Here is a 24,683-nt window from a genome sequence, read left to right as displayed (position 1 = left end):
TGATCTCCAGACAGAGGGGAATTTAGATTGCCCTCCGTGCCGCTCATGTGGAGGGCGATTTAAAATTTTAAAAACTCCCTCCTTGTTCCAGCTGACCCAAAGTGACGTCATTGGCCCTGGGAGCATGCGTGTACTTTGCGCGCGCACATGTGGTACCAGGGGCACCACCTCCCGCCAAGAGTTGCCCCCACCATGCTGGCAACCCACTGAGTTCCACCACCTCTTTTCCCAGAAAAAAAGCCCTACAGAGAGTTACTCTCACAGCAGCTCTGTTGTGGTCGGCTTGTGTCAGAGCTCAGAAGGAACCTGTTCTGCACTTTTCCAGAGTCGAGGGGGGGGGGGCACTGATGGCCTAACGTGTGTCACCATTGATACTCTTGTTCCTCCTTCCCTAGACAAGACTGTTGTGCAGATATTTGCAGGCGGTAACATATTTCTCTGCTGTGTGATGCTTAAGTGAGTGTTCAAGGTATAAAGAGCAAGGATGGTTCCTTTTGCTGGCAAGTTAGCTTTGGGGGTGGGTGAGAATCTTACCTGCAGGCCTCCTTTGTGTCTCAAGGCCAGCTCTTTTTCTTTTATGAGCCTTTTTCAAGGCAAGACCAGGACAAGCCTTTTATGAGGATGCTTTTGATATGCGCTTAGGTGCATCGAATTTGGTGTTTGCAAGGAGGTCTCTGGTTCTGCAATTCTAACATTGTGTATAGCGGAACCACACCATCTCTAGGCTAGAAGAGCTCACAGCCCCTCCTTTGCTTCTGCTGGGCAGAAGACAACACTTGATTGACCACAGATCTCTCTCTCTCGACAGATATGCAGCCTGATGCGAGGAGGCATTGCGGAGCGAGGAGGCGTCCGTGTTGGCCATCGCATCATTGAGATCAACGGCCAAAGCGTCGTGGCCACCGCTCACGAGAAGATTGTCCAGGCCTTGTCCAACTCGGTGGGAGAGGTGAGGGTCTGACTAAGCCTTTCTAATTTTCAATCAAAGCAAGGACTGCAACATCTCTGGAGTTTCTTTTTATTGAAAGAAGAGGGGAAAGACTTATTCTGTAGAAAAAGCTAAGTCAATCCAATATTGGCTTCTTGCAACTCCCTAAACTATTTTGAAGTATTTTGACTACAGATTACCAGGTTTTCCCTACGGTGTCCCTTTGGGAAGTCCTGCAGTTCTTCGGCTCTGTATTCCCTTCTCCCTTCCTTATTAAAGTTATCAAGTAGCAAGCTGAAAAATAACTTTAGGAATGGAACATGGCTTTTCAGGTCAGTTTTAAGTCTTCCCCCTGTCTAACATATGCATGTGGGCGCATTGATAGGTCTGGTGTAGTGGTTAAGAGTAGGCAGTTTGGTGTAGTGGTTAAGAACAGCGGGACTCTAATCTGGAGAACCAGGTTTGATTCCCCACTCCTCCGCTTGAAGCCAGCTGGGCGACCTTGGGTCAGTCACAGCTCTTCCAGAGCTCTCTCAGCCCCACCCACCTCACAGGGTGATTGCGGTGAGGATAATAATAACATACTTTGTAAACCGCTCTGAGTGGGTGTTAAGTTGTCCTGAAGGACAGTATATAAATCTATTGTTGTTGTTGTTGTTGTTGTTGTTGTTGTTGTTGTTGAGTTGATCAAACCAAGGGCTGAGACTGGTTTCATTAACGAAGAACAGTTTGGCTTTGCGTGACGCACACATGCAGGCCTATTTCCATTGTGGCCTGCATTGTGTGTCACATTTTGGTGCTTCCCTTTGCTTTGTCACTTGTAAGAAGCAGGAACAGGTTTTGCCAGCAAGATTACAGGATGCAGTTGGCAGATCCATCCTTTTTCTGTTGGAGCTTTTCGCGACTGACAGACTCTCTTCTCAACCTTTTCCCAGATTCACATGAAGACGATGCCGGCAGCCATGTTCAGGCTGCTCACCGGTCAAGAGACCCCACTCTATATCTGATGCAAGGCCCACCTCTCATGAAAGGAACTGAAGAGCCCTTCTGCAAGAGGGTTTAATACTTGGTAGAGAACAGGAAGGGGTCTGAATCTGCTCCTTCACGCTCTGGAAGTGCAACGGCTCCAGTTTGCGTAACAGCTGCGTCGCCACACGGTGAAGCTGTTGCGCTGGACGATAGCCACTGTGTCAAGGTATTCTGCAACCACCACCAACCACCACACTTTGTCATAGAAGCTTCTTGGCATAGGACACAATGCCCTGTGGGCATCTCCAGGGCCAGCCCCGCTGCTGAGATCTGTTCTCCCACAGATTGTACTTATATCTATCCCAACGAGACGAGGCAAGCGCAGACTTTCCTTTGGGGTGGGTGGGTGACAATGAATGTATGCAATTCCGAGAAAGGGGAGGGGGGGAATGACAAGTGTTTGATCTTCGTCGGGCGGGGAGGGACGCGCCAGCTGTAATTGGTATTCTTTATTGACCAGTGTAACGTGTTTATATGAGATGTGACTGTACTGTGAAACAGGGGAAGCTGGGGACAAAAAAAGAGTTTTGCGACAATAAAAGACTTGCCACATTCTGAACATTGAATATCCCCTTGAGATGCAGTGTATTAATTACCAGACTATAGGAGGGGAATGGTTATAGGAGCTTTGTTTCCTTGCCATGAGTTTGTTTCCATGCCATTAACTTTAGGAAAGCCCATGTGTTCAAGACCAAGTCATTTCAATTGACCAACACCAGCGGTGTTTGGTGCCTGACATCAAAACTGTGACACTGCTGAATTATTCATAGAATTATAGCATCACAGGGTTGGAAGGGACGTTTTCCCGCAAAATGCAGGCAATTCCCAAATCTCCCCCCCTCCACACACAAGGGACCCTTACTCCATGACCAGAAGATGGCAAAACTCCATTGTATTGTACTCGCAGCAAGATGAAAAGTGAAGTGCTGTATCTTTTGGTGTCCTGCTGTCTAATGTTCCCTGCTTGAGGCCTTGAACTCAAATAAAATTATACTATGAAGCTACAGAAGCCTTACCGAACATTAACAAAATCTTTAGGAGTCAGTTTGGTGTAGTGGTTAAGAGCAGCTGGACTCTAATCCGGAGAGCTGGGTTTGATTCCCCTCTCCTCCGCTTGAAGCCAGCTGGGTGACCTTGGGCTAGTCACAGCTCTCTCAGAGCTCTCTCAGCCCCACCCACCTCACAGGGTGATTGTCGTGGGGATAATAACACACTTTGTAAACCACTCTGAGTGTGAAGTTGTCTGAAGGGCGGTATATAAATCGAATGTTGTTATTCATGTTTCTACTACAATACCGTAGCTATATAAGCCGTGGCACGCCAGTCACACCAAGCCCTGGCATGGTAGAAGAGACTCAATGCAGAGGCACCAATAAATGTGGGGTAACAAAGCAACCCCCCCCCCCCGGCTTCCTTGGTTTCTTTTGCAAGAACGAGGACTTAGCTGGAAACTGTCCTTCTCGCTCTCTCTCAGCACTACATGAACTCCAGCTCTGTCACTGGAACTTGTGCTTGAGCACTGCAGCACAGAAATAATGCCCCCTCCCCTCCTTTTTGGTATCCAGCCACTCAAATCAGACAGACATTCAATATAAAGTCAGGAAGCGAAAGGCATAATTTGCAAGTCCAACCGTCTTCGTTTCCACTGGAGGTCGCTGTAGCTTCACACCAGGAGAGCTGCGCGTGCACCGAAGCCTTCCGCTAGATGGCAAATGCTGTCGTTCCTCTAAGCTCTCCCGTCTCCATCTGGCTGCTACCAACTGAACAGCCAAAGAACAAGAGAAATGAAGAGGCTACCGTGAGAGTGTGCAGCTTTTGTCCTGTTCATGATGATCATTACAATTTGACAGCCCAGATGAGTGAAACGGGAGGTGCTTCTTAGGAATTGGGGAGGGGCCGGAGATGTCTTGTGAACACCTCCAGGAAGAACCAGTACTCAAGATTATCTCAGAGGGAAGGGATGTATTAAACACACACTTTTTAAAAAAGCATGTTAACCTACCCGCAGGTGACAGGTCATTTCCGGAGGCCGTTCTTTTTACCAGGACTTGCTCCTATGCAACACCACACTTTGGCTGGTGCTTTGGCACCAAGTGCAGTATATTCTTTCCTGCGTCGCGTTTCTAGTTGGCCCAGTTGGCTTTGGTACTTCTTTGAATAATTTTTCTCTTCAGTCACCGCTGTGGCAGCTTTGCCACACTCAAGGAGGTGGATATAAGCCATGTTGACAAAAACATGGTTAAGCCTTTAAAATAAAAACCCTTAAAGACTTCTGCCCCAAAAATCACTTCTGGAAAACACAATGTCCAGAAATACTTTTAAAAAATTTATTATTATGAAAACACTGTTCATAATCAGTGAAAACACTTTTTTTTGAGGTACAGCGAATCAAATACAACTGTGAAGTTGTACAGACAGTTCGGTGCCTCTTGGCAACAGGTATGCTCCTACCCTCCCAAACGGTAGCCATCACAGACCTTTTAGAAGCAAATTCCTCGGTAGGGGGGGACAAAATATATTTCTTACAAGGTTTAAATAATAAACCCCTCTTCTTGGCCGAAAGGGGAGGGAGGATAACTTTGGGAATTTGCACTCGTGAAAGGAGTCGAGCATTCAGCTTCGGAGAAGAAGATCCAAAACAGAACCGCACAAGGAAGACGTGTCAGGATGTACGGACTTGCCTGTTTTGAAGTCATCCGTTTTGGGGGGCGATTCTCCGTGAGTTAGTTGCCTTTGCTCGAGTTTGCATTCCTTACCGGGGGGAGGCTCAGAGTCACCGTCAAAGGATGGTCTCTCGGCAGACGCCGATTAAACTGTGTGGCCTGCCCCGCTCTAAGCTGTGCCTGATGTGGGCCCGACGGAGGAAGGCAACGGGGGAGCTCAGCGCGCCGCAGCTCTGGAGGTGGAGGTCTTCCTGGAGCCGTTTGCGTGAAGTATTCACATTTTGCTGGGAGCTTGTGATCACCTGTGGAAAAGAGGAGGGAGAGGGAGAGAAGAAGCAGCTGGTACAGGAAACCCTCACACAGCACGAGGAAGACAGGAAGCACGTCAGAATACTCAAAGCCCTTCATCTACATTAATAATAACAATAACAACAACAATAACATAACAAGTGAGCTTATATCCCACTCTTTTAGACAAAATATTGCCCCACTAAGAGCAGCAAACAAAGTCAGTATAGTTATTATCCCCATACTACAGCTGGGGAGCTGGGCGGAGAGGAGTGGCTGACCCAAGGCCACCTGCAGAGTTCGTGGCAGTAGTAAGAGTAGAACCAGCAGAGTGCTGATTCACAGCCCAGCCGCTTCACCACTATGCTGCAGCAGCTCATGGAACAGTGTGCTTCGATACCGCTCTTCTAGACAGATTAATGCCCCACTTTGAGCAGTGAACAAAGTCAGTGTTGTTGTTATCCCCACAATACAGCTGGGGATGAGAAGAGGGGCTCACCCACGGCCACCTGCTTAGCTCGAGAACAACGGAGGGATACCTCTTGCTGGTTTAGCAACATAGAATCTGCTTCTTTCCAGTGAGTTCAGAGTCTTGGGCCCAGAGTGGCTTGGCCCGAGAACCAGATTGCTATCAAAGGCGCCTACCTGGTCGATGATGTTTGCACTGAAGATGGCTTCTTCCATGTGTCGTTCGTCAGACTTGATGACAGACCGGATGCTGTTGACCACATGGCGCACCTCTGGAGGGAGGTTACAGTTCGAATGTTCCAAAAATTTGGCCACCAGAATCTTAGTGTCTTTATAGGTCTGCAGGTCGACTAAGGAGTGGGGCCGCTCTTTGCAGAGGGTCTCCTCTAAGGCCTTTGGCTTTCGGGCAAGGTCGGCTTTCCTCAGTTCCCTCGGCTTCCCAGCGGGCAGGAAACGGTTTGCGGTGTCCTGACAAGCAGAGGCAGCCACATGAGGACTAGGAACGGGAACTAAAAATGAAGGGGACCGGGGACGGGGAGTGAGAAATGTAGCTTTAACAACCATAGCTAAGTTGAACATACACAAAATAAATGGTTTAAGAAAAGAGGTGGTAGGATTATTATTATTATTATTATTATTATTATTATTATTCATAATTTTTATTTCAATTGCTACTGTTGCTTTTCTTGCAGGTGCACGCACAAGTTCAGGCCCCCTTAACAGTATTTGAAGTGACATATGCCGCTTAGTGCCAAAAGTGTCCGAGCAGTGAATTAGGAAATCCACAGTTCAAACCTTGCTTCTGCCGTGAATTTGCTAAATATTCTTAGCTCTCCACCTTTTCTGTCATAGAGAGAGAATAAGAGTGGCCTACCTTACAGAGCTACTGTGGGGATTACAAGATGGGGTGATCTTTTGGTTCTAAGTTCTCTACACGCATTATCTACCAGCTTCCCAGCATTCCCTCACCCAGAGATACTCAAGACAGCATGCCAACAGAACCGAGTTTTGGAAATCTGGGGATGAATCTGCGGGACTGTGTAAACGGGGGGGGGGGGGGAGCTCGGTGCTGCAGGACAAGTACACTGGCTGTAATGTTGGATATGGGAGGGGGATTTTGCCCCCACCGTAAATACTGAATTTTGACCCTAAGCAACTCCTGTGCAGAACCAATGGCATCTCATCCTTTGCCATAGGAATGAATCTCGCTCGTTATGAAAGTACTTGGACAGTACTTTGACTGCTCGTCCAAGATATTCTTGGTTTGCACAGAGGCCAAAACATCTGTTCATCTGCAAAGACATTAGAATATAGGAACACAGTAGTAAAACCAATGACAATAAAGACACTATAGCACCACTGTATATGTTTTCAATAAAAGACACCATAGCACCACTGTATATGTTCATTTTTATGTGTATATCAATTAACTCTATTGAGAATATTTTACAGTGTTCAGGACAAAGTTGAGAAGTCCTATCATGAAGGTACATGAAACGAGGAAAAAAGACATCTGGAAAACTCATTTTGGGACTTATTGCACAACTTGTGGATGAATGGAACTCATTATTTATCTGTATTGCTGGTTGCTGTAACAACAGTACTGTTGTTGTAATAATATCTTTGACTTGAACACTGTAAACTATTATCATAAGACTTAATTGATGTACACATAAATATGAACCCTTATTGAAAACATACACAGTTGCACGATAGTGTCTTTATTGTTATCTGCAAAGACACAGCATATGTACTCCCCACACACACACGTTGCATACCTTCTAAGGTAGATGAACACGATAGAGGGTCACTAGTAGATCGGACGATATTTGAAATTTTCCCTTTCCTGATGCGCTGCTTAGCCGTTCTCTCTGGGCAGCCGTGGGGCAAAGCATGAACAGGCACTGAACGGGTGCGGTAAGTCTGTGAAGCGGCTGTCTGGCCAAAGACCCCACAGCACATTTTCCTCGGCTTGAGCGGAGGGGTGGCTTTGCATTCCCGAGCCAAGTTGCGGGAGTCTCTCTCGGAGGCGCTAAAATTCTCCGAGGAACAGTCTGAAGATCGGCTACGGGGGCAGGTCTCGTGTTCCTGACCGTGAGGCCTGTCGCCAACGTCTTCATCCGGCGAGCCTTGCGAATTAGTCCTGTGCAATCCGCAGCGGATGCTATAGTCCAAACTGGAGCAGCTGCGATTTGTAGCTCCTTTGTGGGTCGTGCCGTAGGAAGATAGATCTGCAGAAAGCAGAGACTCTTGGACTTCCAGGGAACAAAGATCCTCCGAGGAACAGCTGTGACCAGGGATGTCTACAACTTCAGAAACCATCTGGGATGTGCTGTCCACTGACATAGGAAAATAAACTCCACTTACAAACTGTAGCATTGCCTGATGTATTGTCGAAGGCTTTCACGGCCGGAGAACGATGGTTGTTGTCAGTTTTCCGGGCTGTATTGCCGTGGTCTTGGCATTGTAGTTCCTGATGTTTCTTTTGGTGCTACACCTTTGGAGCTACACCTCTGAAGATGCCAGCCACAGCTGCTGGCGAAACATCAGGAACTACAATGCCAAGACCACGGCAATACAGCCCGGAAAACCCACAACAACCATTGTAGCATTGCCTCCTTTTTAAATGCTCCCCAGAATACATAAGAAAGAGAAACTGCAGACCTTTACAAATAGCGGTCCAAAAAATCCACATTCCAGTGGTTCAGGTACATGTACTCCAAAGTTCTTGATTAAAAACTCTACTGCTGCCCAGTATCAGATTATCACCCATTTTCTTCCAAGCCCCCACCCCAGAAGTATTCAATGGCTGAATGTTTTAGGTTGCAAACACAGAGCACTTTGGGTACTTTTATATGGGTGGGGGCTGCTTTAGGCATTTTATATGGAAAATGTGGTCGGGCTATGCATTTCAGAAATAAAAGAGTCACAGGAAATCCTTTGATATAACACAGGCATACAACCCTTGAACCACATTTCCCTTTGAACCAATAAACGTTTCCTAAGAATTTCAAGCTGCCTTCTTCATGCTAGCAATGGTTATGGAAATGATGCTCTGATTTGCATCCAGGGTAACTGGAGAGAGACACTGATGCTCAATAGGGTCCCAAAGCAAAATCTGACAGCACAGTTGTAAGTAAAACACACTAACATGCAGCATCCATTCCAACACACACGTATGCAACAGCTGGCCAAATGCACAGCGATCTACCAAACACACATGTGCCTACTACCCCCAAGCAAGTGAACAGGGAGATTTCTGATTACCTTGGAGGCCAAAGGTTGCGGGAGTGCTCCTCTCGTCCAGGCTGCACTCTGCAACTTGCTGCTCCAGGGTTGTGACCTGTGAATAATAAAACATACATGCTAGTTTGCCCCACTCCTTTGCCACCAAAAGAGAATTAATGTGAGAAAGCTGAACCAAACTTGGGAAGCTGGCATTAACTGGGCTGAGTGCTGGAGTTGGGCTGTGATTTGCAATTGTCCTCCTTCATGGACAACCCACATAGTTCCCTGGTGGCTTTCCAGTGCTGCACCTTTCCAAGATGAGCATGGAAGAGTCTTTAGCCTTTTGGATAATGTGTCTTTATCCCCCAAAGTGTCTCATGCATGGCGTCTCCTTCGACCTGTTTTATCATTCCCAGAACATACTGAATTATACTGGGCTGAGAGAAACCAGCCCGCCCCAGTGGAGTTGGAAGAACAAGGAGGACTCTTCTGAGAGCCCTGACAGGAGGATGGGATAAAAAGACACTGGATGATAGATACAGATGAATCCTGAGCTAGACTGTACCACTTTAGATCCAGAGGAGTTAGCCATCTTAGTCTGTAGTTGCAAAAAAGTAAGAAGTCCAGTAGCACCTTTAAGACTAACCAACTCTGAGGCATAAGCTTTTGAGAACCATGGCTCTCTTCGTCAGATGCAACTGACGAAGAGAGCTGTGGTTGTATTGTCGAAGGCTTTCACGGCTGGAGAACGATGGTTGTTGTGGGTTTTCCGGGCTGTATTGCCATGGTCTTGGCATTGTAGTTCCTGACGTTTCGCCAGCAGCTGTGGCTGGCATCTTCAGAGGTGTAGCACCAAAAGACGGAGATCTCTCAGTGTCACCTGAGCTGTGGTTCTCGAAAGCTTATGCCTCAATAAAGTTGGTTAGTCTTAAAGGTGCTACTGGATCTTTTACTATTTGGTACCACTTTAAACACCAGAAGAGGAACTGGACCAAAACTGGCACCCCATTTTCATAGATTCCCTCATACTAAAAAAAGAAGTGAAACTATTCCTCCAGTGCATCAAAGAGAAAGGCCCAGGCAAATCTATGCAATTCATACTTGGGGGTATTTTCCACATGGGAGGCAGGTTCAGAAATTAGATCACTCCCCCACCCCCCAAGTACCCATCCTGCCATCTCAGAATTCTGCTGCTCCGGTCTGTTGCGTTTGTAGACCAGGCAACAGAAGGCAGTACTTGTATATTTAAAATATAAAATACTGAAACAAATAATATAGAAATAGGTAATATATGATTCATATATACATCAGTGCAGCAGGAGGAACCTTTTTTTAAAATCCAAGGCACAGATTCAATCTTGCCAATTAATCAGCATTCTAACTATCTTCTATAGCAACTTAGCAATGTTTTTATCCTCCTAAAAAGGAGAAGGTTCTGAGAAATCAATGCCCTCCCCCCCTTGCATTAAGGGAGGTCAGAGGGCTGAACGAGCGTCATCCTGAGCTGAAGCCATTACTCGTGCTCCTGGGCTGCTGCCGTCCACTGAGAGATCATTACAATGGGTGACAGAGCCCAGAATTAATAATCCATCATTCAGCCCAAGACAGCCCCTGCTTAATTTGTACAGGGACTTTGGCAGAATCAAACACGAGCGGCTTCTGCCCCGAAGCTGTTAAGCTTTGACATCACATGGCACTTGGAATTGAAACATATATTTTAACAGAAAGGGAACAAGGAGGAGATGGTTCTTTTTTCAAATATGATTAAACGTGATGAGAAAAAGACCAGAAGCGGAAGATGAAAAGGCAACCAGTGAACACAGAGCTGAAAGGCCACAAAAAAAGAAGAGAGAATAAAATTTCGCCTGGGCTGAAAAGACAGCATATAAAACACAGAATAGAGCAATTTAAAAGGGGGAAACTGGCCAAGTCACACAAAGGAGTTGGGGGTTGTTCTTTCATACCACAAAAGTAATTGGGTTAATAGCTATTCCATTTCCCCAGAGAATGCTGGGAATTGTAGTTGTATTACACTGTAGTAGCTAAAAGACTGAGCTATGAAAGAAGAAGCCCCAGGTTCGAATCTCACATCTGTCAGAAGTTCATATTCCACATATTATTTTTCTTTCATATTTTAATGGCACACTCCTAAGACACTTGAGATGATGTCTCAGGGCCTCCATTTTATCTGCCTATCCCTGGTGAAATAGGTGAGTTAAGTGTAAAAAAGTGACTGCCCCTTTCATCTCCCACTCCGCCACTGCCGATGTCCGTCAACAAAACCAGACTTTATATCAGAAAAGTCATACTCCCACTTTTTCGTTTTGACAGAACCCCCACAGCTGCACACAATAGTAATCAACGGCAAGAAACTGCAATCAAACAACAGCCAAACAAAACAGAAGTTTAAAAAAAAAACCCTTAAAAGCAGTATCAATAAAAACATGGAAGAAATTAAAATAACAAAACTAGTCAAGGAATAAAACCATTCGGTGCCTCCTGGAATTAACCTGTCTTAACCAGATTCCGCAAGGGTAATACTTGATGGGTAAGGGGAGTGTCCTAGTTAGAAAATCTGGGGGTTGCCACTAAAAAAGCCCTGCTCTCCAGGCACTCCAAAGCAACTCTCTCACCCAAGCCAGTCTTTGTCCTCCTCCACTGCCAGCACAAGCTCCTTGCAGAATAAAGGAGTACAGGTCTTCATGGGAGAAAGGGCCTCCTTGGGAGTAAGGTAGCAGAAAGTAGGAGTGGTCAGGAGAAGGGGGGGATAAAAGGAGGAAGTACCTGGCTGGCACAGGCAGGAAGTTGAGAAGATTTGGGAGTCTTTGAAGGTTGGAGAGACTGGCTTTGCTGAGATCAGGGCCTCCGTGCCCAGGCCTGTAGCAGGTAGCCCCTCCTGGAACACCCACTGGCCAGCCCTCTCCAGCCTGAACCTTGCAGGAAGGGTGCAAGATGCCTTAGACTGTGACTAAAAGGATCTAGGAAATGACTCCTTCCTGAAGGCAGCAGTGATGACTGGAGAATGGGCCTCCCCGGCTGTCTGTTGTGTGAGTCGGCTGCTGCATGGGAGTCAGCAATTCAAGGGCTGTTGGGTTTGCCCCTGCTGAAGAAGTGGGAAGATGGGACACCCTGAAGGGGGAGTGGGCCCTGGGGACTCTGTGTGGCCCACAGACACTCTGCACTTGTTCAGAGGCTCTGTTTTCTAGTGCGTTTGGGATGGAAGAGGGCAACAATGGGAAAGCAACGGGCTATCAGGAAATCTCCGTGGATGGACATGTTATGTGCTTGAAATAGCATTTGCCTTTCTCCCAAGGAGACTGCTACACCAGAGGAGGCCTTTCCTCTCTGGTTCTCTATTCCTTACCTGCTTCTTAGGCTACCCCTCCAGACCCACTTTGCTCTTTCCTCCACCTTGCATTCACTCTCAGAGGATTCGACCCTTCTCCTCCTATTCTCTCTTGGGGTTTTGGCATGGTAACCAACAGTGTTGGCATGATATGGCTAGTGTGATGGGTTCTAAGAAGACTCTATTTTGGATTTTCTTGTTCCAGGACTACAGCAGGTAGCCTCTCTTGAGACACCCCCAGGCCACTGATGTAACTGGGACGTTACCACTGTTGTGTAGGAGTAGCCAAGTCAGAATTGGACTTGGGAGGCCTGGGTTCAAATCCTGTCTCAAGTCACAAGGAGACTTATCTACACATTAATGTCCTATTAGGTGGGTAGCCGTGTTGGTCTGTAGTAGAAGAACAAGATTTGGGTGCAGTAGCATCTTAAAGACCAACTAGATTTCTAGGGTGTGAGCTTTCAAGAGTCAAAGCTCTCTTCGTTAGATTAGGTAGGTTACACTGGGAGAGAATGAGCAGCCCCAGGTCACCCATGTTCCCCAGTTGCAGTCCAGCTCTCTGACCACTACGCTGCACTGCCGTTTGCTTCAGCAGTTTGGCTGCCATTGTGAAAAGCGGCATTAAATGCCATTGGCCTGCTCACGAGGCGGGGAGAAAAAACTGCTGATGCGGATTACTTCTCGTCCTGGCGAAAAGCAGTTGTGTTCTACACTGTCCGAAAAGCTTTCCAATGTTAATTGGTGCAAATCAACCGGCAGGGCCCGGCAGGGGCATTAACGAGGCACTGTGAAGTGGATAATGGCTCCTGGCAGCTCTTCCTTCGCACCAGTTGTGATGGGTTTGTTTCAGCAACTAGTGAACAGGCAGGCCGATGACCGAGTCCTTTCACCCTCCCTGCCCACCCCCAAATTCTCCCTTATTCACTTCCCGCCAACAGAACTGAAATCCACACACTGGCACACTGTCCTGCCAAGGGGAGGGGGTGGCTATTGTGGCTCTGCATTTTTGCTCCTTTTCTGCTTTGCCTAAAAGCTCACGTCCAAGGCTAACTGCTCCTCTTTTCAAAGCGTATACCGGAATCAAGCCCAATGACGGTCTCTTTTTGTTTATTTGCTTTGTTTCTGCCCTGCCTTTCTCCCCAAAGTTGCTTAAATTATTTTCCTCTCCTCCCTTTTATCTTACCACCACTTTTGCTGCCCCCACACCAGTCCAGTAGCAATCCAAACTTCTCTGACTTTGTGTGTGACCTTTACAAAAATGCTATTTTGCAAACGGTTGCCCAACCATAGCACCGGATCGAGGAGAATGCAGATTTATTGGTTAAAATCCCAAGGTACAATGGGGAAAGGTAAACAACAGGCAACCGACTGGAAATTACCTATCTGAAGAAACACCAAAATGCTCAGAGCTGGTTTTTAAATTTATTTATTTTTTTTAATAAAAATGTCTTTTTGCACTGCAATTCCAATGACATTTCTGGGTCCCCCAAAGCCAGTTTAACCTTGAATTTCCCCTTCAACTTCTTAGATCCATCTGTCTAGCATGTTTTTAACCTGCCGTCCCCTCAAAAGAGCTCAGGCAAGTCCGACAGTTCTCTTCTCATTTTATTGTCACAACAACCCTGCAAGGTAAGTTTGGGTTGAGAGGGTGTGACTGGCCCAAGGACACTCAGTGAGCCTCCACAGCAGAGCAGTGAGTCAAACCTAGTTTTCTCAGATCCCAGTGCAACATTCCAAACACCACACCGAGTCTCCCAAATATTTGATATGTAACATGCATGAGCCTTGATTCCCACCCACCCCTTACAAAGGAAAAAGCTTGGGAGCTCTAAACCCACTCCTGGCCCTTAGTCGAATTCTGAGAGTCTCTCTACACGAGACATCGGACACGTGAAAAACATGTGGCGGGAGATGCAATGTTAGCCAGGAAGGGTAGTTTAAAAAGACAGAGCCGGCAGCAGGGCAAAGGCTTTGCTACACACTGGAGCTGTGTGAAGGGGCTGTGAAATGCCAGAAGGGAAACTTCAGCCCATTAGAACCTCTCCAGGTCCAAGCCCAGCTCTGGAAGGCAGCTCCAGCCCATTTCCATTCCTCACTGCCCTCTAGTTGCCATCCCACACAGTTTTAGACTGGAGAGGGGAAATTGACAGAGCCTTCCAGGAGGCGAAGATGAAATGAACAAACCCTCTGAAGAGCGATCTCCACCAGCTGTCTTTTTAAACTATGGTTCCCAGGTAACACTTGATGAACACCTACCGAGGCGTCTTGTGTAGATAGACTCTCTGACTGATTAAACACAACAGAGCTTCTTGGTGCAAGAATCAGATGCACCCATGTTGAAGAAGGCCATCAGGGGGGAATAAATGTATGCTCACTATGTCTTTCAGTCTCTGCCTATGCTGATTCCCTCCTTCCCATCTCAGTACTGCTCTTTCTTCTTTCTGTAGCACATTTTTATCCCACCCTTCCACCAAACAATACAATTTTATCCTTACACCAAACGTGAGTTCAATGAGTTTAAGAGTGTGTGAGCTCCATGACAGAGCCAGGATTCGAACCCAGGCCCAGCCTAGCACTCTCGACTGCTAAGCCAAATGGCTCACCTATTGAAGTGTCTAGTTTAGATAAAGGCATGGAAAGTGCCACATTCATCCTGCCTCTAAGACACTTCATTCCAGCCTCAAACATGAGAAACCCCAGCTCTGGAAAAAAATGTCATTTTCTTACCCAGGTGGCATCAAAGACACAGTTGAAAATGTAAGATCGGAAACATGCTACAAGTTCAGAAAGAGATGCATACATTCATTACAGCCCCGGTCAGAATGTGTCAATTCAAGCTGATTTGAGAGCCTCCATACCTGATGAGCAGGCGTTTGTCCAATCACGGCTTCGTATGGAGGGGGCAGCTCGGCTGGGTAGACCATCCCAGGGCTGTTAATGGAAACCTCATACAAAGCACTGAAGGGCGAGTGAGGGAAGTCCAGGTGCAGCCCTCTTTTAAAAAAGGAACAACAATAAGTAGTAATCAATAAAAACCACCAAAAACCAATTTAACAGATCAAAGCACTGCATGTTTGATTTACCACAAAGCTAAGCATGCCATGAAAGAGTCTTAAAAATGGGGTGAAGTTAATATGGAAATAAAGTCATCATAATATAAAGACCTTAAAAAGGTTGAGTATAAAACATAAGAGATGACTGATTAAAAATTACTGATATTAAATTTTAAGTATAAGCAGGGCTTTTTTTCTGGGAAAAGAAGTGGGGAACTCAGTGGTGGAACTCAAGACCGCACAATGACATCACTTTGGGTCAGCTGGAACAAGGGGGGAGTTTTTAAAGCTTAAATCACCCTCGGCGAAAATGGTCACATGGCCGGTGGCCCCGCCCCCTGCTCTCCAGAAAGAGGGGAGTTTAGATTGCCCTCTGCGCCAGGACAATCTAAACTCCCCTCTGTCTGGAGATCAGGGGGCGGGGCCACCGGCCATGTGACCATTTTCAAGAGGTGCCAGAACTCCGTTCCACCGCATTCCAGCTGAAAAAAAGCCCTGAGTATAAGTAATTAAGGAGAGGGAGAAAAGAACTATCCCATATGTTAGTTGTATTGCCACATATTTTGAATAAACTTTTCAGTTGTAGTTCAAACGTAGTACTTTGTATTCTACATACGTTTCTATGCACTTTCTATTGTCATTTCTATTTTTCTTTTCAAATAAAAAATGGGGCAAAGCTGCTTGCATGTGTGCGGGTTTGAGGTGAACGCCCCCCACCCCCATTCTGATTTTTCTGTTCCCTTGAGGGAAATGAGCCCGTAAGATCTTTTTTTTTGCACCGCTGTCTTTGCACCGCTCCGTTTCCTTGCTGCAATTTTTTTTCCAGTAAAAGAGCACACAACTCTTTAAACGTTATTTGCATATCCGTTGCCTACACATGGTGCAAAAATAGCACAATGAACCACAGCAACGAAAATGAGGCAGAGTGAAATTGACGACAGCTTCCAGAATCAAACAGAAACTAAAAGCGTCATACTTAAAAAGCTACACAGCCCCAAGCTCTTGTCCCAGGTGGGAAGATGAATTCTTAAAAGTTGTGAACAGTTGGCTCCAAGGGGAGCCCAGATAGCAGGAAACTTCAGATAAGCATGAGCACATGTCATTCCGGTATGTGAGTTCAGGATAAAAGAATCACCTTTGTGCTTCTATTACAGGAGTGCAGGTGTACTCAGGAGGGTAATAGGGGGGAGGCGGGATCGGCGGGATGAATTCGTCAAAATCCAGAGTCTGGTGAAGAATAGTTCCGTGGGACGTCATGCAGTTTGTGTTTGCAGAATGCAGCCTCTGTGGTAGGAACTGGGTAAGACAAAGGAAAGAGATTACGGATGGGTTAGAAGCATTACTCGGTGGGTTCTGGGAAGTTTGCAAGCAGTAGCCAACGAACATTACCCGTAAGGCGCAAAAAAAGGGAGGAAAAGTTATTTCCAGGTTCACATGGTTATGAATAAGGAAATAAAAAGTCTAGAGGCACTGCAACAACTAACAAAATTTACTTCTGGTATGAGTGGTATCACCACTTGTTTTTTCAGGGATCATTGCCGTAAATAAACACAGAGTAACAGGACAGCATAAAATACTTCCGATTACAAAGTTAAACAAGGAATGGGAGAATGTTATTGGATAATCAAGCCAGAGGATTTCAATCAAATGGTAGACAACTTTAAAGTCAGGATAGTGAGATCCATAAAGACAAGATGTCAGACCCTCACCCCTGGAGCAATCTTTCGGGGAATTGAGTTAGCTGCCCTCAAAAGGAAGCCCCCTTCCCCTGGTGGTAATCCTTTATGTTTATTAATTTTATCTTGAAAAGCTGGTGACAAGAAGGTGCTATACAAATAACTTTAATTAAAGAACAGATGGGTAAATGTAGATAACTTGTTCACTTGCCAGTGAAACAACGGCTTTATCCATCCCCGCTGCAAATTAAAGCTGATCGGCAAAAAAACCGGCAGAGCATTTGCCTAATAGCTTGCAACTCGCTCGTTTCCCGTTATCTTGCAACTTGTTCGGTTAGCTTACTTTGTTCTCTGGTCGCCAAGAGAAGTTGGTCCCAAGCTATGGCTCAGAGCATTTCCCTACCCTGTTGGGGTTTTTACTTCGGTCTACCACCGAGCATCCCTTATCTCACAGCTCCTTGACTCTGACAGAAAAAAATTATCATACTGAGGGAAAAGTACCAGATGCCTATAAAAATTAGGTGGTTTAAGGTCATCATTACCTTCCTTCTGGAAAAATTATGCCTGGTTGTTGAAGAAGAAAAAACTACTCTAAGATTAAGTAGGAGCGTTGCTAGCTTCATCCTGCATGCATCCAACTATTGTATTTCTATTTTCAGCTCTGTGAAATTAAATTGCTAGCAAAGAATCCACTTTTCAAGGCATCAGGAAACTCCGGCTCTCTGTTAAAGATATATACGAGATTACAGATATCAGCACAACAAGGAGGAAAAAAAGCCCAATCTTGGTGGAAATTACTGAGTAAACAAATCACAGACTTGCAGAAAGCTAGAGGATACTTGGACAAAAGAGAGTGCGCTTGTGTTCCATTTTCCAGCTCAAAATGTGTGTGTATTTGACCTAAAGGAAAGGATGTTGGTATCCACTGGGTACCAGTGGCTTTCAAAGTCCAATTAAAGATCCTGTTTTTAATGTCTAATGCTATAGATGGGAATGGCTGGTCTCGTGGTCTCGTTTCCTCTATGAACCCTGCCATTAAGAGCCGCAAAGGGCTATTACATGCTTCCTTTTGAAATTCTGATTCCCACTCTTTCTAAAACACCACCCCCTTCCATCTTCCTTTGTTTGTTCACCCAGTGAAGATTTTGAACTCAATCCTTTCCCAGCATCCCCCAGCGAAGTACATGGAACATTTTTCAGTTCAGTATATTTATTACGGTTGGAGACCAAAAGGGATAGCATGCAACCTACAATCAAGGTAAGTCATATTATTTACAGAGCTGTCCAATAAAATTCCAGAGTTCGGATTCTTAAATATTTAAAACCTTAAGACCTGAGTTCCCTAAAACCAAATTGTTAAATACTTAAATCCCTGAAGTTATAAAAAATTTAAATATTTCCCCCTATAAAATACTTCCTGATCTGTATGGCCTGTACAGCGAATTTGGCCACCTTTAGAGTAATTTCTTGATCCGTACATGGAACATATCATGGTCTAGCTGGAAGGAGTAGAAAAACAGAACTGGAGGACTCAAGTTTTATCCTCGGGAAGATTTGGGAATGCGGGTCACAGACTGAAGAAGTTAGCCTACCTCTGCACATAATCACAAAAGCTTTGCCTGATACCACTTGTGCCTCTAAAGGAGGAGATTTAATTTAGTCAGCATTGTTAATACGTCAATATGTCTTCTCCTCTGTAAATATCCCCCTGCTGATTTGTCCTGCACCTGTTCTTCAAACCTGGCTAGCCAGATGACTCTGGAAAATTCACAGAGCAGTACACAAACCCTCCCCACTATATGACACCAGCATCTAGTATACTGCCTTGGAACATGGAGGTTCTATTTAGTTCTCATACCAAATGGGCCACTCGTAGAGTTATCCCAGATGAGCGTATCTAGCCTTTACTTAAAGCCATCTCTCAGCACATGTTAACTAGGCACTGGTGTGAAATGATCCTTCCATTTATGTGTTTTGAATTCTCCAAGGTGCAAGATGGTACTATTATTTACCCCCATAAATGCTTCACTGTCTTAGAGCCAAAAGAAGAAATACCCAGGTTCAGCACGTGTTCTCTTACCTCAAGGTTTGTCGGGATCTGTAGGCATCCTGGAAGCTTAAAGTTTAGCATTTACAGAGCAGCAGGAAGGGAAATACAGGCACCTGCATTTCCCTTCCCCTACCTGCTGCTCTGTAAATGCTAAACTTTAAGCTTCCAGGATGCCTACACTTCCCAACAAACCTTGAGGTAAGAGAACAAGTTTAGCATTTACAGAGCAGCAGGAAGGGAAATGCAGGCGCCTGTATTTCCCTTCCCCTTCCTGCTGCTCTGTAAATGCTAAACTTTAAGCTTCCAGGACGCCTACAGATCCCGGCAAACCTTGAGGTAAGAGAACACGTGCTGAACCTAGGTATTTCTTCTCATGTGTTTTGGCTCTTAGCGGAGGACTTTTTTATGGGAAATCCCACTACAGGAAGAGCTCCCCCTCTGGCGGCTACATGAGCCTTTCTCGCACACGTTTAAGAAATTAGTGAGCATTCCGTGTCGACGCTCAAAGGCTCCAGCGTGCTGCGCCACCATAAATGTTTAATTCGACGCCTTTCCAAAACCCATGACCTCCATAAAAAGGTTAGCAACTGCCTTGACATTTGTCAGTGTATTTATACGGCTAAAGAAAGGGTTTGCTGTGTGCGGAATTAAAATGGAAGATCACATTGACCTTGTCAACAGAGCGTTAAATGCATAGGCTCAAGGCCTGTAGCAGGTGTTTGGGTATCCTAAATGAAAAAAGGAGCGTTAAAAAGACAATCATGCTTTATGACAGACATGAGCGACAGCGAAAGGCTCCAGAAGTTTGAAAGGATTCACATAGCCCCAGTGGACGTTTTGTATCCCATTCGCTCTTGCTCTAGTCCTGGATGATACGGAAGGGAATTCCTGGCCCAATTCCCATGCACAGGCAGCTATGAAAACGCATCCTGGAACCATCCTCGCTTTCCACTGGCCTGATTGAGATTGGCAGCACAGTGGCTCAGTGGTAGAACATCTGCTTGGCATGTAGAGAGTTCAAGGGTCGATCCCCGGCAGGGCCAGTTAAAAGTTTTACAGGACATGGAAGACCTGAAACCCTGGAGAATGGCTGCTAGTCAGATTAGAGAGGCCAAGGGACTGACTCTGTATGAGGCATCTTCAGGTGTTCAAATGGACCGAATCTGAAACCCAGGGACGTAAAAGGAAGGCTCGTGTTTCATGTGGGGTCCTAGGGCTCCGAAAAGATCGAAGCCGGCTGATCTCAGACATCTAATACGGAAGGCTCTTGAGAGGAACATATACAAGAGAGTAAGGCCGTTGGGCGAAACACACTTTAATGGTAACCCACTGTGAATTATTGCTATGGCTGACAAGAGCGGTAATTATACAGTATGGTTTCCATGTACGGTTGTTAAATTCTTTCCCTTAGCAATATATATAAATAAAGGGTTTCTTCAGGCACGCAGTTGGCTGCCATGAATGGGGACAATGATAAAGGAGAGACACGGAGACTTGGCAGATGCCACTGTTAGCACATTTATGAGGGATCATGTATCAGAAAGAGGCGCAAGCGGCCAGCGCACACCCAGCACAGGAAAAAAGCCTTCCTAGCGTGGACAGTGTTTCAATCTCTTGCTAAAAGCAAAGCATGAGGCAGTGGCAGGTCCGACTGTCTTCCTCTCCAGGGGTCTGCCCTCCACACAAAAGGGGTGAACAGGATTCCCAGTGAGCCAGAAGGTCCCCAAGGGAAGAGGGAGGGCACCAACACCATGGAAGGAAATGGTCACAAAGGGACGCCTGGCATCCTGCAGCGTCTGCTTCCCCGAGTGAAAAGGGCGAGAATCCTCAACTGTTGAACTCTGGAGAACTCAGGTGGAGAACTCCAGAATTCCGGAAACAGAACTCCAGAAAAAAAATTACAGATTTTTCAGGAGTTCATAATGAGCCCACCCCGCAGTAGGACGGTCATGAAATCTATAGTGTGGCATGGCACAGGCACCATCCAGTCAGCTTCAGATTTGGTTGGGGGTGGCAGGGGGGGGGGAATCAGACTAACTTTCCAATTGTGAGGCTGGCCAGGAATAATTCCCTCAGAGCTCAGTGTGGGGTCGTGGTGCCAATTTGGGCGTTCTTACTCGCTCCAGCAGTAAACCTTTGCCAGTGTCAGGCAGAACAGCACTTCCAATTCATAAACAAAATTTATTTATTTATTTATATCATATTTGTATTCCTCCCTCCCCACAAGTGGGCTCAGGGTGGATAACAACCTTAAAATCATTTTAAAACATTCCATATTAAAACATTAAAACATCATATTATCATTATCATATTAAAACATTCATGTTATCAGAAGTGCAATAAATGCTGCAAAGAGAGGTCAGAATTTCTTGTGGTAAGATTTCTTCTCAGAGAACTCTTCTATGGTAACACCACCACCACCACCAATAATAATTCTCCTTAGGGAGGAGTTGTCTTAATAATAATAGCAATAATAATGATGACAGTTGCTCCCTAAAGAGCACACTTGAGCATGTTAACTCTCTTCTTCTCTTGTGACATTCCTACTGAGCTAAAAATTCATTTCTATACCTGTTCTACACATTGCCATTCCACGGCCGGAGCAAGTTGCTGTCAGAATAAAACAAGAACTAAAATGTTTTTTTCCCCCTCCTCAAGGCTTAGAAAGTAAATTTAAACTAATCCTCTTCCAATTTCGGTGCTAAATTCAAGGCGAGGTAAATAGAAGGAGAGAATCGTTTCTGGCCAGCTCGGGTCTGCAATTCTGTAGGGCACTGAAATGATAAGCCCTGGTACATCTAAAGGACCGCATGTGAGTTAAGGGTTTTCTTTTTTTAAAAAAAGGAAAAAGGAATCAGCTCCGTTAGGATTACTGAGCATGCAAGTCATACAAACAGAAGGTTACTCAGAAAACATGGAGACTGAATCCACGGAAGCTCTGGGTTGCTAAGGAACAGTACGAGCACAGCTGGGAATGACGCCATCCACAGAGAAAGAGGTTGGGAAGGGTAACGTTGCTAGTTGCAACAACGAAGTGCCATCAGCTGACACATCTGGAGGTGGGGGGGAATTCTGACTTGGGGAAGGAAGTAATGGGGTGTGGCTGGATCAAAGAGTTGGATTTGCTCTACCTCTCTATTGCGCATCTACATGGACTTTTCCTCTTTTTCTCGGGTGGTCTTCCTTCCAGGTCCTGACTGGAACCAGGCCCTGTTTAGGTGCAGTCAGCATACACCTTCAGACAGCTCCCCTGGGCAGTACAGCCATGATACTCCACTCTGGACATCATCAATGTATTTGGAGAGGCTGCAGGGAAGCCAGTTGAGTTTTCTCGCCTGCCTGCCTAGCCCCACAGCCCATCCACAGGTGGGATTGCAGGCCCTTCCCAGCCTCCATATCTGGGGCGTGGCTCCTCCACTGGAACCATACATTAACAAGAGACCCAAGACATGGGGGACAGGGTCATATGTACAGTACGGTATCCTTGACTTATTCAGATCTCACTTTTGGGAATCATTTAAAAGTAGTAATATTATTTAATACACATCAGTTCTCAAGAAACAATTAAGTCCAGTATCTCCTCGCCCTGCAAAAAGACAAGAAGCAGGAGAATAGACATAACATGGCAAGCAATTAACAGATCTTCTCTCTTTTGGGAGAAACTTGGATTATAAGTACTTTAAATCAACAAACAGCAAGACTGCAACAAATGGACCTAAATTAAAAGGTTGAATGGCACAATCTTGGTGGTTTTTCTCAAAAAACTAAAAAACTGCAAGGTGAGTCCTAACTAGGAAAGGGGATCTGCAGTCTTGGGGCAACTACAGGAAAGGCTTCGTTTCTTGCAGCCACTTGCCACATTTCAGAAGGCAGGAGGAAGTTAAAGGATTTCTCAAAGTGATCTCAACAGTAGGGAAAGAGCAAGATTAGGTTTTGGTAGCACCTTAAAGACCAGTCTTGCTCTTCTACTACAGACCAACAGGGCTGTAGGGGAGGTTCCCTGACCCCAGGCCATTCAGGGTCTTATAAATTAAAGCCAGCACTTTGAACTGAGGGTCGAAACATGTTGGGAAGCAGTGGAGATGTCCTAGCCCAGGAGAAATGTTCTCAAACGGGCCCTGTTCAACTTTCCAAGTTAGCCCCTGCTGGGCAAAGAGATTGATGGCGTTTGGTTTACTTCTCACTGCTGTTTCCATGTTCTGGATTTGAATTTGATAAATTGGATGGACAAAGAGCTACAACAGCTCAGCTAAAACAACTGCAAATCTTCAGAGACCCAAAAAAGTGTTAGCTGGTAACTCAGCCACTAAAATCTATAGAACACGCTTATCACTTCCTGCAGGATCTGCGATCTAATTTATGGATCCAGGGTTTCTGGGAGCCTGAACAGAAGGGAGTGGACGTGTGTGTGTGTGTGTGTGTGTGTGTGTAAATAACATAACACAGTGGGAGGCAGAGTAGTGCAATGGGCAGAGGGTCAGACTAGGGTCTGGCTGATCCAGGTTCAAATTCCTCCACTGCAATGAAGCTCCCTGGGTAAACCTGCGCCAGACACACACCATCACAGGGCTGTTGCGGGGATAAAATGGGGAAGGGAGATAAAACAGTGGGATAAAAATGTACTACCTAGATTTCTCTTGCTTTGGATGTTCCACTCAGAAAATGGAAGTAAAAGGAAGAGAGAAATATTGATTATGGTTTGGAAACGGGGAAATGAATTCTCTTTTGGTCTGCCCACAAAAGGAAGAACAAAGAAAGGCATACTTTAGAATTCTAGGAAGGACACCCTTGACGATATGGGGGGGGGGCGTTGCTCCTGAATTCTTATGAAAAATGCTTTTAACTTACATAAAAGGAGGCCAGTGTTAAATTGCCTTGAATATTCATGCCTGCTTGGTGCAATTGCTACACTCGATTAAGCAGACTCGTTATCACCGGGATGAACACTAGAGCCGCCGCCCCCCCTTCCGTAACAGCAAGATGAGAAAATGCTCTGGCTTTCCAGACCTAGAGCCAAAACACACGTTAAGAAAAACCTAGGTTCAGCACGTGTTCTCTTACCTCAAGGTTTGCCGGGATCTGTAGGCGTCCTGGAAGCTTAAAGATCTGTAGGCATCCTGGAAGCTTAAAGTCCTGGAAGCTTAAAGGATCTGTAGGCATCCTGGAAGCTTAAAGTCCTGGAAGCTTAAAGGATCTGTAGGCGTCCTGGAAGCTTAAAGGCATCCTGGAAGCTTAAAGCTTAAAATACAGGCGCTCTGTAAATGCTAAACTTTAAGCTTCCAGGACGCCTACAGATCCTGGCAAACCTTGAGGTAAGAGAACACGTGCTGAACCTAGGTTTTTCTTAACGTGTGTTTTGGCTCCTAGACTTGTCAGGCATCTTTCGGCTTATTCTTGAATGCAAAAGAGATATTCCAAGAGAAAGAAGGCCTGGTAGATCTCGCTAGCTGCGGAACAAAGAGCTCTTTCAAGTGGATGGCCAGGATACGATAAACTGTCCGTCAAGATCTTTCATGACTTGGGGCTGATAGCCAAGATCCGTTATGTTCGGGTTGGTTGTGGGTTAACTCAACAGGGGTTTTCTGTTGGGCTTCAGTTGACGCCATCACCTGACTGCTCCACCAAACGGCCAGGTCTGCACTGGTAAACCCAGAGCAGTGCAAATGCGTATGACGCAAACAGCAACATGTTGGGGATGTCTGGACTCAGCGATACCAATTAGAGCTCGAAATTGTGAAAGGAGAGTCAGTTTTTCCCTGTCAGGCTAGGATCCAGGTTCGAATCACTCACTCTGCCATGGAAGCTTGCTGGGTGACCTTGGGCCCATTACACACACTCTCAAGGGGTATGTCAGGATAAAATGGGATCCTCATTAGTGAGAAAGGCAGGGTCTAAATGAAGTTAAATAAGTAAGTAGTGGCCAACAGTCTAGGGGGCCAAGATGAAAGACAAGA

The 24,683-nt window shown here is 45.8% G+C and overlaps 2 protein-coding genes across 4 annotated transcripts in view; one reads left to right on the top strand and one right to left on the bottom strand.

The window, feature by feature from the left end:
• APBA2 (amyloid beta precursor protein binding family A member 2) overlaps positions 1–2,523 on the top strand; it is a 96,001-nt gene extending 93,478 nt beyond the window's left edge. The window contains exons 11-12 of the mRNA XM_055002459.1: positions 809–949; positions 1,864–2,523. Coding sequence (XP_054858434.1) covers positions 809–949; positions 1,864–1,935 — 213 coding nt within the window. The 3' untranslated portion in view covers positions 1,936–2,523. The remainder of the gene's footprint in view (positions 1–808; positions 950–1,863) is intronic.
• Positions 2,524–4,455: 1,932 nt separating this feature from the next.
• The window catches only part of ENTREP2 (endosomal transmembrane epsin interactor 2), a 202,751-nt gene continuing 182,523 nt past the window's right edge, over positions 4,456–24,683 (bottom strand). For all 3 annotated transcript variants that reach the window (XM_055002462.1, XM_055002461.1, XM_055002460.1), the window contains 6 exons: positions 16,139–16,299; positions 14,809–14,944; positions 8,644–8,719; positions 7,155–7,715; positions 5,554–5,885; positions 4,456–4,922 (listed from right to left, as the gene is read on the bottom strand). In XM_055002462.1, coding sequence (XP_054858437.1) covers positions 4,737–4,922; positions 5,554–5,885; positions 7,155–7,715; positions 8,644–8,719; positions 14,809–14,944; positions 16,139–16,299 — 1,452 coding nt within the window. In that variant the 3' untranslated portion in view covers positions 4,456–4,736. The remainder of the gene's footprint in view (positions 4,923–5,553; positions 5,886–7,154; positions 7,716–8,643; positions 8,720–14,808; positions 14,945–16,138; positions 16,300–24,683) is intronic.

Source organism: Eublepharis macularius, chromosome 18 (genome assembly GCF_028583425.1).
Source record: "Eublepharis macularius isolate TG4126 chromosome 18, MPM_Emac_v1.0, whole genome shotgun sequence".
Lineage (NCBI taxonomy): Eukaryota > Metazoa > Chordata > Lepidosauria > Squamata > Eublepharidae > Eublepharis > Eublepharis macularius.
The sequence above is the reverse complement of the archived record's forward strand: the minus strand, read 5'-3'. Positions and strand labels throughout refer to the sequence as shown.